This window comes from Octopus sinensis, linkage group LG2, assembly GCF_006345805.1.
Source record: "Octopus sinensis linkage group LG2, ASM634580v1, whole genome shotgun sequence".
Taxonomy (NCBI): Eukaryota; Metazoa; Mollusca; class Cephalopoda; order Octopoda; family Octopodidae; genus Octopus; species Octopus sinensis.
Window position 1 is genome coordinate 158448842 of NC_042998.1, and position 15703 is coordinate 158464544.

The following is a 15703-nucleotide window of genomic DNA, read 5'->3' on the forward strand; positions in this document are numbered from 1 at the left end:
AGAAGCAAGAATATTGGATTTAACTTTATCGAATGTGAGCATTTATAAACAGTGTATCCTCGTAAATATCACAGCTATTACAACAGAACTTAAGAAGGAAAGAGCTATTCCGCAGAAATGGTGTGTGTGTGTGTGTTGTGTGTGTGTGTGTGTTTGTGTGTGTGTGTGTGTGTGTGTGTGTGTTTGTGTGTGTGTGTGTGTGTGTGTGTTTGTGTGTGTGTGTGTGTGTGTGTGTGTGTGTGTGTGTGTGTGAGTGTGAGTGTGTATGTGCGTGCAGGCGTGCATGTGTGCGCGTATCTATGTTGAGTTGTCTGTGGAAGCTATTGGCCAGAGATTTGTCTCTCAATATTCTTCAGTGGAATTTAGGTTTAATGTCCCTGAAACCTATCTAGTGTTGTGAAATTTCCCTGCTTGATCAACGTATCTGTCAACCTATCAAGCTACGTATGTATCAACCCATCAATCCACGTATGCATCAACCAATCAATGTCTCTGGCTAACTGTTTCACTAACTTTATATGAAATAGAAATATTGCTTTCAGAAAACCCAAAGTTAAAAATGAAAGAAGTATTACCTAATGTATTAACAGATATGCTATGCTTGAAAACAAGATCAAATGATCACAGCTTCATCGTCTTTGATAATAATTCTGAGTTAAATAATAAACAGCTCTGCGAGCTAAGAAAGGAAATTCCACACAACCACCCAACACACTGAACATAACTAAGTGGCTTTCTAGACACTGTCTAAGTTAACTAGGAAGATATATGGGATTGTGTGTTCCTATTGACTCTATTCCTTGAAAACAAAAGACGGGGTGATCACTGCTAAAAAGCTTTTCAACGAGTGTTCACTGAACCAGGGTTAACGTAGAAAGTCATGATTCTTTAATGTAGGCATTCCCTGAAACACATGGAATTTTCTCGAAGTGTTCACCAAGAGTAAAATAAACTAATATTTTCTCCACTAATACTCTACTTTGTTGGTTAGCTACCCCTTTAACTTTACTATATTTCATTTACAAGAGGCGTTCACAAACTGGAATCCTGGCGTTTTGAGATGGTATTTCTGGGAGAAGCGACAAAGATGGGATGTATATATTTTTTAACACCACTTTTTAGAATATATGTCTTAAATTACTAAGCTCCCAAGAATTTTATTATTCTACATGTATAAACTTCACGCTGAAAAGATTATGACCAAGAGATTTTGGTCCGCTTATTTGTTGCGACATACTCATATGAATATGGAGTCAGCTCTTCAAGCAAGACACAAAATCTAGGAATTTCCTGAATCCACAGGCAGACCTACAGATTGCAACCGCCAAGCAAGTTCTCTAATTTGATCAAATCATGAATGAGGACTAGGAATGAATAAGTCATTGAATTTTATTTAAGATTGTGATTGATTTCACTGTTTAGAGTTTTTAACTAATTGTCCAATTTACATTTCCATTTTATACATTGAGTAAAAAGCATATTTTTCTTCAGTTTATTTACTCATCTTCACTACAGTATGTGATTCTATTTTAAGAAAAATAGATAATAGCAAAATGACTTTTACCTCTTCAAATGTGATTTGTAGTGTGGTGCAAAAATTTCCTAGAAAAGGCTGGGAGCCCCCACAATATTGATAATGTTGCATTTCGAGAGGGTCATTTTTCCTTGTCAAATAAACACACGCACTGTATTTTCATTTTTCACTCGCTTATTATTGTTCTTATTTTATCTTATGTCCATTGTTTGGAAATCTTTCGTCACACATCTGTGAACTCTTCAGCGACTCTTCTGTTCTGTTTAGTCCATTCTATCTTTGTAGATAGAGTGGACTAAACAGAACAGCAGGATACACGTGCATGGGTGAGTCACTGAAGAGGTCACGGATGCGTGACGGAAGATTTCCAGACAATGGACATATAATAAAACAAGAACAATAATAAACGTGTAAAGAACGAATATATAGTGCGTGTGTTTATTTGGCATGAAAAAAATGACCACCCCGAAATATAACATTATCTGTTTCATTAACATTAACATGATTTCACGTCAGGAATCTGGCAAAACAAATTCATAAACGTAATATTGATTATATATTTACAGATGTCAGGCGGGAACTGGTCTTTGTACGGTAGACAAAGCTCATCGCAATCAATGTCAAGCATGTCGGTTGAAAAAATGTCTTCAGATGGGTATGAACAAAGATGGTAAGTACATAATCATTCTCATCGCATAAAATATTGTCTTTCGTCTTTTCTTTTGATTTTGATTTTAATTTTTATTTCTTAAATCTCCTATTTCATTTTTTTTATTTTTGGAGGATTAAGACATAATTGAAAAATGCTTTTTCTCGGTTTTCAGATCATATTCAGTGAACGCAGAAATAACACGAGTTAATAATATTTTTTACAGAAAAATACAAAATGTTTATGAATAACTAATAATTATCAGTGTAGGTTAAAAAACAAATAATAACAACAGAGAAAGAAGCCTATTCCGTGAGAAGAGATGAGTTCTTAAATTAGAGGGCTGACCTCTTTTCGAAGAATGGATGCGTATGAAACCTCAAAACTTATTTTCCCCCACGAAATATAAATCTACGTACAAATTATGATGATATACATTATCATCAAGCAAAAATTATTATGAAGGAGTGAATATTACTTAAAAACATTTTCTTTCTTTTTTTAATTAGTGGATGTTGGATTTATTATGTCCTAAATAAAGTTATTAACATGAAATCTTTCCGGGATCCATTTATAACATGCTGTTACATGTTGTTTCTGATCTTCGACATATTTGCGTTGATCTGCGCCGATGTTGGTACTAACAGATATTTTAAAGTTAAAATCCCTAAAGGCAATTAATAACATCTTTCTAAGGTCTCTCAAGCTTATGATTATTCATTTAGCGGAAAATTAACAGATCATCTTTATGCAGGCCAAATTACGTGAGATGAAATTTCCATTGAATACATAAAATACTGTTAAATCATAAGCGGTATTATATGTGCTTTTCACCATTACTTTCGACTTTAAGATTGTTTGAAAGCAATGGATGAATTCCTAGAGAGCAGATAGCATAATTTTAAATTCATTAATGAAGAAACATGTATTTGTTCTACGAAGAAAAAAAGAGAAAATTAAGACTTCCTGACATGCATGATAATACTAATTTTCCAATTTTGGTACAAGGCCAGTAATTTCGGGGGAGTGGATAAGTCGATTACATATATCCCAGAGTTCAACTGGTAATTATTTTATCAACTTCGAAAGAATGAAAGGCAAACTCGACCTCGGCTGAATGTGAATTCAGGACGTAAAGACGAGCGAAATGCTGCTAAGCATTTTGCCTGGAGTGCTAACGATTCTGCCAGCTATCCGCTTTAATGATGATGTTAGCATTGATTAAAAATTTTGGCACACGACCAACAATTTTGGTACAGGGCTAGGTCGATTACATTGACCCAACTATTCAACTGGTACCTATTCTATCGACCTCAAAACGATGACAGGCAAAGTTAGCCTCGACGGAATTTTAACTCAGAACGTAACGAATGAAATGTAGCTAAGCATTTTGCCCGGTGTGCTAAATTTAGCGAACAGGACAGGTACGGAAGCAATACCATGTTGTTTATGGTGAGAAACTCACGAGTGAGGCGAGCTCAGTGTCAGGGTGCATTGTCGTTGTGATAAATCTAATTCTTCGTGCTCCACAGATTCAGTCGCTTCAAAGCGTTGTTGATTGTCCTCCGACCATCCTCATGTACAGGCTGATAAATTTCCTCCACATTTCTGGGCGTAAAGTTCGTAACAGGACTTCCAGATGGTTCAGCGTCTTTCAAGGATGTTCTTCCGTTTTTGAGGCGCCCACGCCACTCGAAACATCGCATTCGATCCACTGTCTCTTCGCCGTAAGCGTGTCGAAGCATGCTCAATGTCTTTATAGCAGACTCCCCAAGATTAACGCAAAATTTCACGTTGTTTTTTTTGTTCCAACTTCCTGTCCATGACAATATCGCATACTACTGTATGTATATGTGATCTCCAAAACTCTTGAGTTTGGGGGATTTTGTGAAGTAAACACAACAATGTCACTCAGCACACTGCCTCATGAAGGTCACTACCAGCTCTCACAACGCACACAACCATGTGATACCAACTGTTGCCGAGCTACAGAGCCAATCAAACAACTTTTTGACACCACCTCGTCTTTTCTGACTATCTTTCCCTCACATGCTCCTTGTTTTGTTCACGTTTCTCCTTTCATTTCCTTTGATATTTACATATCTTTGTACTTTTTTTTCAGTCTCTATTACCTACTTCTATAATATCTATAAGCTTTCTTCATTAAGATCATTAACTTTTTCCACACATATCAATGTTTACGTGTTCACTCGTGTTTATATATAAAGTATATATATAAAGTAAAATTCTGGAATGATTTACTTTCAGTATCTGCATGTATGTATGTGTGTGCTAATGTGTGTGTGTTTGCGTGTGCGTGCCCGAGTGCGTATGTGCGTATGAATGTATATATATGAGTGTGTAAATATATATATATATATATATATATATATACATATACATATACATATACATATGTATGTACACATAAACATATATACACCCATAGTTATAGATAGATAGATAGATAGATAGATAGATAGATAGATAGATAGATAGATAGATAGATAGATAGATAGATAGATAGATAGATATAGATAGATAGATTTTTCCAATCATGGCTGCCCGAATTCAATCGTAACTCGTAGCGTTATGGTAAGGAGATATTTTGTCTTTGCCTCGGGTTGATTCATGTGTTGAGGGTTAAATTGTGTAGATAGAAACTATAGGAAAGCCCAATTCCAAAGATTCCACGGGTAATACAAAAGGTCACTCGTGCCGCACACTGCGACACAATGATTCTGTTTCAGGATTACATCGAAGTCGCAATCCTCAAATGTAACAACTCATTGAGTTGGCAGAAGTTCAGATGATCATGCAACCGGAATGTCCATCATGGAAACCGTCGGAAGAACTATTTATTATATTTCTTTTTCACATATGTATGTACATGCATATATAAGTCAATGCACGCATGTCATTGATTGTGTGAGCCTTTCTGTTTGCTTGTTTGTATGTGCATATATATATATATATATATATATATATATATACACACATACATATACACATACATATACATATGTATGTGTGGAAGTATTTGTATATATAAGTGTACATAGGTACGAATATATGACATGAATACGTAAATGCAAACGTCAGACCTCTGACCAACAAAACTATAGGCTATGTAACATCACACTATGCCAGGACACACCACACCAGCACACATCCGATTCTCTAATATGTCAACAACATCACTAACATCACCCCCGTCGTCATCGACTCCACGATGAGCGACACTACCATCAATTCTATCCCCACAACTGTCGCTATTCTTCTTTATTCTCCGCCACCATCTCAAACATCACCATGTTTCCTCCACCGTCTCCGACACCGCATAAGCATCTGTATTACTATCACGCCCACCATCCCCAACACCTCCACAAACACTACTACCATTTCAACCCGTACCACCTTACCTACTGCCTCTGACACTACCTCCAACGCCCTTACTATCACCAACACACCTACCACAAGTACCCCCATCCCCACCATCAACGCCGCCGCCACTGCCGCCGCTGCCGTTGCTGCCATCAATGCCACCACCACCACCACAACCAACCACATCAAAATCAACATCAAGAACAACGGCATCAATATTAGTCTCAGTCAGTCGTCAGTGAAATGTCAGCTGACACTGCAGTCGTGAATATTTGATGGACATCCAATTAAAGATGGCGCTCTCTGCGGCGTTCTAAAGCGAACAGGCAGGTGAAGATGGACACGAAATATCAGGCAACAACCAACCGACGACGTTCCAATCAGCCATGAAGTTGAGGGTCGACACTCATTTTAGCACTATCGCAGCTAAAACAACAACTTCCAATGCCTAAATGCTGGCGATGACGTCTGTATATTTATCACACAAAATCACAGACACATAGAATCACAGAATCACAGACACATATAGAATCAGAGATGCACACACGTACACGCGCTTTAACACGTACACATGAAATCACACAGGTGCTCATACATACTGAATAACCAATTTCCTTTACGACATTTCCCCTGAGCTTGTTATATATAACTGTCTGCTTGTCTATCTGTCTATGTGTATGCAAGTATACATGTATGTATGTATGTATGTATGTATGTATGTATGTATGTATGTATGTATGTATGTATGTATGTATGTTTGTATGTATGTATATATAGATATGGATATACATATTTGCATATACACACACACACATATATATGTATATAATTACATACATATCTACGTACATGCATACGGGCATGTATACATAGATACACACACTTGCCTAAATATGTAGAGAGAAACAAATAATAACCAAAAGGGATAAATAATGGAAAATGTGAAAACGTCTATAAAGAATGACAATACAAAGAAGGAGAATATGAGAGAGAGAAAGAGGGTAATGAAAAGAAACTTCCGGTGAAAAGAAAGAAAAGAAAAGAAAATTTCAAACTAAAAGCAGTCGCTATACAAGTGAAACATCTAATAAAAAGAACCGACAGAAAGATCATCAAACTCTAATATAATGATGAACAATTAAATATACATATAGATGGCTATTCAGAAGTATTTCCCGTGTAAAACAAATGCATAGTTAATCTATAGTTTATTTGCTAATCAATAGAAATGCCAAGGCTAGCAGCAATACCGCGATGAAACCTGGACGCAGAGATATAAAAAAGTATTAATGAATGTATCTGGGTGATAATTGTGTAAGTAGCTGCAGATCTGATTGTTCGTTGTTTTATTTTTATTATATCATCTTATATTTCGACTTTTGTACGTTTCAAATATATGACTATCGGTTTTCTTAACCATTGAGAGTAAAAAAAAAAAACTCATGTAGTAAAGTACAAAACTAAATATAGTTTTCAAAAATAGTTTACAAAATTTATGAAGTTTAGTTTATAGGCACAAACGTGGCTGCGTGGTAAGAAGTTTACTTCCAAACCACATGGTTCCGGGTTCAGTCTCATTGCGTCACCATTGTCCAGTGTCTACTACTATATTGTCAGGCCGACCAAAGACGTGAGTGGATTTGCTGGACGGAAATTGAAAGAAGCCCGCCGAGTTATGTATGTATGTATGTATGTATGTATGTATGTATGTATGTATGTATGTATGTATGTATGTATGTATGTATGTATGTATGTATGTATGTATGTATGTATGTATGTATGTATGTATGTATGTATGTATGTATGTATGTATGTATGTATGTATGTTGTATGTATGTATGTGTGTGTGTGTGTGTGTGTGTGTTGTGTGTGTGTGTGTGTGTGGTGTGTGTGTGTGTGTGTGTGTGTGTGTGTGGTGTGTGTGTGTGGTGTGTGTGTGTGTGTGTGTTGTGTGTGTGTGTGTGAGAGAGAGAGAGAGATAGACAGACAGACAGAGACAGAGATCATGTATTCGTGTTTGCCCATATCACCGCTTGACAACTGATGTTGGTTTGTATAAATAACAAATAAATGCGCCCTTTTAAAGCCTAGTCAGGCTCATGGGCCCGGTTTCCCGGTTTCAATGGCGTATGTGTTCCCCAGCTGGACGGGACGCCAGTCCATCGCCGCGTTACTCATTTTTGTCACCTGAGTGGACTGGAGCAACGTGTAATGAAGTGTTTTGCTCAAGAACACAACGCGTCGCCCGGTCCAGGAATCGAAACCACAGTCTTACGATCATGATGCTGACACCCTAACCACTAAGCCACGCGCCTCCACGTTGGTTTATATACGTTCCTGTTGCGGCGAAAGAGACCGGTGGAATAAGTACCAGTCTTTATGAATCTAAGTGCTGGACTAGGATTTGTTGGGCGACACCCTTCAAGCTCGTTCCCTAGCATGGCCGAAGTACAATGACTGAAACAAATAAAAGATTGACTTTCTAAAACAACTTTAGTTTGTAAGAAGTAAGGGACAGGTGAGACCTAATGGTTCGGCTTTGGCCTTTATTCTCTTTGAAGAGAATGAGTGTTCTATTATAAAGAACAACGAAGTGATTACAGGTGAGTAACGTATATAGTAATCCCTCGCCATATCGCGATTCACCTATCGCGGTTTATTATTTATGCCTACGTCGATCCCTCCGTGGTGTTGTTTTGCATTTATAATAAAATAAATATATACAAATCATAAAAGTAATAAAAGAAATATATGCAGTACCGTTTCTACTTCGCAGATTTTCACCTATCGCGTGGAGTTTTGAAACGTAACACCCGCGATAGTCGAGGGATTACTGCATACATAGTGTAATGTTTCAGCAGGTCGTTAGAATTTCGACGTGCCGATTGTACTATAGATAGCACGTCGTGGTACTCCGTCGGTTACGACGGCGAGGGTTCCAGTTGATCCGATCAACGAAACGGCTTGCTCATGAAATTAACGTGCTGAACACTCCACAGATACGTGTACACTTAACGTAGTTCTCGGGGAGATTCAGCGTAACACAAAGTGTAACAAGGCTGGCCCTTTGAAATAAAGGTACAACAGAAACAGGTAGAAAGAGTGAGAGGAAGTTGCGGTGAAAGAGTACAGCAGGGTTCGCCACCTCCTGCTGGAAACTCGTAGAATTTTAGGTGTTTTTGCCCAGTAAACACTCACAACGCTCGGTCTGGGAATCGAAACCGTGATCCTACGACCGCGAGTCCTCTGCCCTAACGACTAGGTCATTTCGCATTCACATAGGTAGCCACTAGAATAGACTGCACATAGTTCTGTGCAGTGAGGGGTTTTACTATTGCGATGAACACTTTCGAAAACTTCCTTTTGTGAGCTCGAATCGTGCAATGGTGAAAAATAACTGTGAAAAAATGCGTACTTATTCCTGGTTGGTAGACATCGCTTAATCACATAATCACATAAGGCAATGATAGGTATGGGGAGTTCCATCATACCTCGCTGACTTACAGGACACTTTCTTAGATGTTGTCGTCGTACAAAAGTATCTCTTGTCAAGGTCTTAGCTAAACTAAGTCCAATCAATAGTAAATGCGTCTCGTTTTATTTCAATTTAAAACCTGAAACATTAACACGCTGCATTCTTTTTCATCAACAATATTTGATCTCGACACAACTATGGAAACTTTTGCTAAATTTCATTTATTTTGCCAATGCACGGCTCAGACTTACTTCTCTTCGTTTTTTTTTTCTCAAATAGTTCAAGTTAGTCAGTAATATATTGTCTTAAAGCGGCGAACTGGCAGGATCGTTAACACTCCGGGCAAAATGCTTAACAGCATTTCATATATATATATATATATATATATATATATATATATATATATATATATATATATTATATATATATATATATATATATATGTATATATATATATAAATCCTTAAATCCTTAAAAATGTTTTAGCCCGAAGGCCGCGGCCATGCTGGGGCACCACCGCTGAATGAGCTACACTAATATGTGAATCCACCTCCGATACGTGGCACTTGATCAACAAGGGAGTTCGATGCTGCTGCCCGCATCTGCGTCTCCTGTCGTGAGGTAGGTTCATCTGGGACTCCCCACAAGAAGAGATCCAGTTTAGTTTTAAAGAAACCCACATCCACACCATGTAAGTCTCTCAGGCATTTAGGGAGGATGTTAAAGGGCTGTGGTCCTCTGAAACCCAAGCTGTTGCAGTATCTGGACCTGTATTTTGATGGTGATGTTGGAATCTTTGGCACCATGCAGTGGCGCCCCGTTCTGCGGTTGGGGTAACTTTGAATGGCAAAGTTTGGGACAAGACCCTCCAGGATTTTCCAGATGTATATCACCGCATATCTCTCCCGCAACCGCTCTAGGGAGAAGAGGTTTAATACTTTCAGTCTTTCCCAGTAGCTGATATTTTGCATTGAGACGATTTTCTTTGTGTAGCTTCTCTGAATTGCTTCGAGTTCTGCTGTTAGTTTTATATTGTGTGGTGACCATAGTTGGGAGCAGTAGTCCAAGCGGCTGAGGACGAATGTTTTCCATAGGACCATGTGACTCCTTCTCTCTTGTTCTGAAAGTTCGGAGAATCCATCCAGCTAGCCGTCTGCATCTTATCACCAGATTAGTAATATGAACTTGGAAAGATGCATCATTGCTCATGTCAATGACCAAGTCACGCACTGATTTTGACTCAGGGATTGCAATTCTTCCTGGGCCAGTGTATCCAGTCTGCACGTCGTTTACCTTTGTGTGCCGGTAGCGCAGGGCCTGGAACTTACCTGCATTAAACTGCATGTTGTTGTCCTCAGCCCACCTGTATATTGTGTCCAACTCCTGTTGCAGATGCGCAATATTTTCAGGGTTTTGTATTGTTTGGGAGACTTGTGTGTCATCTGCATAGCTAGCAAGGGTGGCCATCGTAGCAACTGAAGGCATGTCTGAAAGGGCTACTATGAACAGCAGTGGCCCCAAGACAGTGCCCTGTGGGACACCGCTTGTTATTTGTGTTTCCTTGGAGGTGGCTCCATTGCTCACAACTGCCTGTCTTCTGTCTTTTAGGAAGTTGTGCAGCCACTCTCCAAGTTTTCCGCCTATGCCGAGACCACGCAGTTTCTGACAGATCATACTATGGTCGACTTTATCAAAGGCTTTTGCAAAGTCGAGATATATTACATCCACATTTGAGCCATTTAGTAGCTGTTTCAACCCCCAGTCATAGTGTTGCAGGAGCTGTGTTAGGCAGCTTCTACCTGGTCGAAATCCATGCTGAGTGTCGGACAGCAAGTCATTTACTTTAAGGAACATGATTAGTTTCTTACGGACTATTGGTTCCATGACTTTGCTGATGTGTGAGGTCAGAGAGATAGGCCTATAATTTTTAGCATCTGCTCTGCAACCTCCCTTATGGATAGGGCATATTACCCCCTCTTTCAATTTGACTGGGAGCTTACCACTTGCAAGAAAGCTCTGAAAAAGAAGCTGTAGCGGTTTTGCAAGGGCTCGTTTGCACGATTTGAGAAGGCTCGCTGGAAATCCATCAGATCCAGCAGCTGAGTTTGTGTCAATCTCATCTATGGCTAGTGTGATATCATCATATTTCGATGTTGATGTACTCAATTTTTGCCTCTTTGGCCGCAGGTAAAGTGGCAAAGAATTCTTCTGGGTTGTTTACTTGCCTGTGTCCTAGAGGTGTAGTGAACACACTTTGGAATTGTTCGTTCAGTATTTCACTTATCCTCGTGGGATTTCCTGTGAGAGAGCCATCTTTTTGGAAGAGAGGTCCTATTCTCTGGTGCACTGTGGCTGTCTATTTGGCAAACTTAAAGAAAGCTTTAGGGTTTGATTTTATATTTTCTATTACCCAAGCTTCTTTATCTGCTCTCTCCTTTTCATGGGACTGATGCAGACTTTTCTCAATTTCCATTACCATTCTCTCGAGCCGAGACTTCTCACCACTTTTGGTGTGCTTGCTCAGGCGGTTCGCAATCCTTGTCCGTCGTCTCATAAGAATCTTCCTTTCTCTAGGGATCCTTTTTTTGTTTTTGTGTGTGCTGGCCCTGCACACTGGGACATATTTGTCACATATGGCTTGTATTATGGACATGAAGTGTTTGTGTTTCATGTTAATGTCCGGTGTGGAGAGACATTTAGGTCAATCCTGTTTGAGGATCTCTTTCTCAATCAACTTCCAGTTTGCTTTATGAAAGTTTAAGTTGGAGAGATGATGGACGCTTCGTATAGGCTGTGTGTCTACGGGGGCTTTTGGTCCATACATAGACAGCTCTATTATGTTGTTATCCGAGATCATTGTCGGCATCACATTAACATTATGGATAATATCCGTATTGTTTGTGAAGCAGAGATCCAGTATATTATCTGCCCTTGTTGGTTGCAGAACTATTTGCTCTATGAAAAAGGCATTTGTGAAATGGAGCAGGGACTCTGCCTGTGCCTGCTGATGGTGTGTCATCCCTGAGAGCATCTGCCCCCCAGGCCATATATTTATATATTTATTTATATTTATATGCCAAAGTAAGCACATAAATATGAAACAAGGTGGGGGAAAATAGTGCTCGAATACCGAAGGTAGAGTAATATACATACAAACTTTATTTTGTTACAATCCCAATCTAACTGTTCGACGATTGGGAACGTGAAACTTTGTGTAGCAGTTTTTTTGTGATATGCTCATAATGCTTTTGCAACTTTAATAATAATGAAGTATATATATATATATATATATATATATATATATGCATGGTATGCATGATATACCTCAGAGGGGAACTCTCTAGCTGCAATCCTCCTGACCGAAGGGGCCTTTTTATAAACATATATCTATGTACGTGTGCATGTATGCATATATATATATGTATGCACATATATATGTATGCACATATATATATATATATAATATATATATATAATATATATATATATATATATATATATATATGTGCATACATACACACTTACATAGATATATGGGATTGCAGCTAGAGAGTTCCCCTCTGAGGCATACCATGCATACCAGTCTCCTCTCTCCCCGCCATTGATGGGAAAGGCAATGGTCGATGCCATTTGACACCAGTAATGTCGCAACTCATTTCCACAGCTAAGTGAACCAAAGCAATGTGAAATGAAGTTTCTTGTTAAAGAGCTGGGAATCGAACTCACAACCTCATGACCTCATGTTGTAAGCCTGACACTTTGACTAGTGAGCCTTGCATCCTCACATACATGCATACATACATACATACATACATACATACATACATACATAACCAGAAATGTCTCTGACGAAAGTAGCATTAATTATTTAAGTCGTTCAATTCCTCTCAATTGATCAATAGACTAATTGAGTAAACCTATCACTAACGTACCTATAATGACTACTAGAAACAGCTGTAAGCCAAATTTACTCTCATGACTTATTTATACCTCGTCTTACGCACAGTCACACACACACTCACCCCCCACACGCACACATATTGGAATTTATGCATTTGATGCATTTTTCTGTGTTTTCATACCGTTGTGTGAGTTGTGATATCTGCTATACTATAATGAAGAAAGCTGCTTATTAATTAATTATTAATTTTGTAACAATTACAAAAAGTACTAAAAGAAAACAATTATTAACGGGGTGACCGTCTGGAAATATTTTTATAAATTCATTTTCTAACAAATTTCCTATAGTTTCGACTTCTGAAGTTTAGTGAATTTTTTTAAACTCCAATTTCTCGCAAATTTGAATATTCATTGCATTCACTGCCACCAATTCTTCACGAATTTAAATATTCATTACATTCACTGCAGAGTATTCCAGTATTTCATTTACAAAGTCTCTCACTTTCTCTTTTAAGTTTTACTTCGCTATTTGGAAAGTCCACAGTTTATTTTATTAATGTATACGTAATGTAAAAACATTATTTATTGAATAAAAAGTTTTTTAAATACCCGTATAATTTTTGAATGTGGGATAGCTGTGAGAAGAGCCTAGAAAGATGAGTAATTACTATTAGAAGACGAGGAGAAAATGTTACCGACAAGTACTCGAAATTTGCACCTTATTCACAGTTTCCAACCACTCTGTACCACTAAGCCAATATATACACAAACAAGTTGCACGATCGACTCTCTCTTTCTCTCTCACTCTCCCTCTCTCTCTCTCTCTCTCTCTCTCTCACACACACACCAATACACATTCGCGCACACACATAGATACACGTACACACAAATGAAGGACAATGAATGTGCTTGTGTGTGTGTGTGTGCGTGTCTGTGTTGTTCACTGACAAAACTTCGTGCTGCATCACTTTTGTGAAGTTTTGTCAGTGAACAAGTAGCGGTTTCAAAGCAGCGAAAATATTTTGACGCAAATGAAATTTAAATGTTGAAGTGAAACTAGTACTACTTAACGGTAGTCCCTTAACGGTATTACTTCAATACAGAGGTATTATTTAAATAGAGGTACAAAACATTTCAAATGTATGCTATGTGGACCTATAATGACACCCTAACCAACCCTAAAACTAAACCTAACCCTACCCTTCATATCGTTACATAGATGCATCAGGACATTTGTATTTAAGTGGTGCCGTGAAACTAACGGTTTTTGTATGTTCTTGAATGGCTTACAAACATCTTTCACGCTATGCAAGTACATCTCCGTAATTTTTTTAAATGACTGTGGATAAATGGCAGCAATGGCCTTCTCAGGCTCCCCAATATTTTAATTTCTAAACAGAAACAATCGGAGGAAGGGAGTGGGGTTGCAAAAGATTCATAATTTCTTTTTTTTTTTATAGCATATAAATGTATTTATGGAGAAAAAATATTCTTCTCTACTCTAGGCACAAGGCCCGAAATCTTTGGGGAGGGGTTTGTCGATTAGATCGACTCCAGTACGCAACTGGTACTTAATTTATCGACCCCGAAAGGATAAAAGGCAAAGTCGACCTCGGCGGAATACTGACGAAATACTGCTAAGCAATTCGCCCGGCATGCTTACGTTTCTTCCGGCTCGTCGGCTTATAGGGAAAAAACATTGAAAAACATGCGAGAGTGATAAACGAAGTGGGTTGTCTTCGGATGTGCTAGAAACAACAGCCAAATCGCACTTAATTCACTCACTATTAATATTTTTTAAAAGAAATTACCGAAAATGTTCTTTCCATGGTTTTGAAGTGCAAAAAAAGAATTGGCCATAATATTGGGAGGATGAGGAAGGGGTGTAAAAAGAGTTTTCAATGCTCTTTTCATACAAAGATACTCCCTCCTCAACCCAATCATTTTGAAGGTTGTGGTTAAAAAATGGGGAAAAGCCCTGAAAAAGTTTCCCCCACAAATTTCTTTATAATCGTAATCTATACCGTTTGAAGGGACTTCTATAAATTTTCATTAAAAGATACCCATCTTCCTGAAAGTTATAAGGGAAAACATTCAGATCGTGTGAATTTTACGAAAAATCCTGTCTCCGCTTCCTCGGAAAAATTCTTTCCTATAAATCTCTATATATTCTGAAGCCACAACATCTAAGAGGTATTGTATAAAATTTTGTTAAAATGTATCCATTTTTCTGGATGTTATGAGACAACAAAGTTTGGGGCATATACATCTGTAGTAATGCCCTTTTATTTATACGATTTTTTCATTTCATGTTTATTTCATTCATTGTTTGCAATGTTCTTTCTCCACCTCTCTCTCTCTCTCACACACACACACACACATACACACTGCAATCTTACAGATGGGCTACTGAATTGAAATTTCTATGTTGCTTTGAGAGGAGGGTAAAACTTGACAAACTGACTCTTCCTCTGTTGTTGGACTACCCTGATGTTTGTTTCAAAAAGGGAGATTATGACTGTGATAAAATAATGAAAGCAATATTTACTAAGCAAGTGAGCACAATTATACAAAGAAATAATTAGACGTAAAATATATGAAATATTAGAATTGGGAATCAAATGCAAAAATATTATCGAGTGGCTAGCAGAAAAACACTCGGAGGGCAATCTTTCTACTAGTATGTTTAAATGTTGGTGTTATTTTCTAGATTATATATGTGAACGTAATGCGTTATATCGTAGGTCATACATGAGTAAAA

General features: G+C 38.0%; 1 protein-coding gene across 1 annotated transcript in view; it reads left to right on the forward strand.

Annotated features, from left to right (window-relative positions):
* The window catches only part of LOC115226597 (photoreceptor-specific nuclear receptor), a gene marked incomplete at its 5' end in the record, with an annotated part of 205353 nt that overhangs the window by 15334 nt on the left and 174316 nt on the right, over positions 1-15703 (forward strand). Inside the window, one exon of the mRNA XM_029797613.2 lies at positions 2101-2204. Within this exon, the coding sequence (XP_029653473.2) occupies positions 2101-2204 (104 nt within the window). The remainder of the gene's footprint in view (positions 1-2100; positions 2205-15703) is intronic.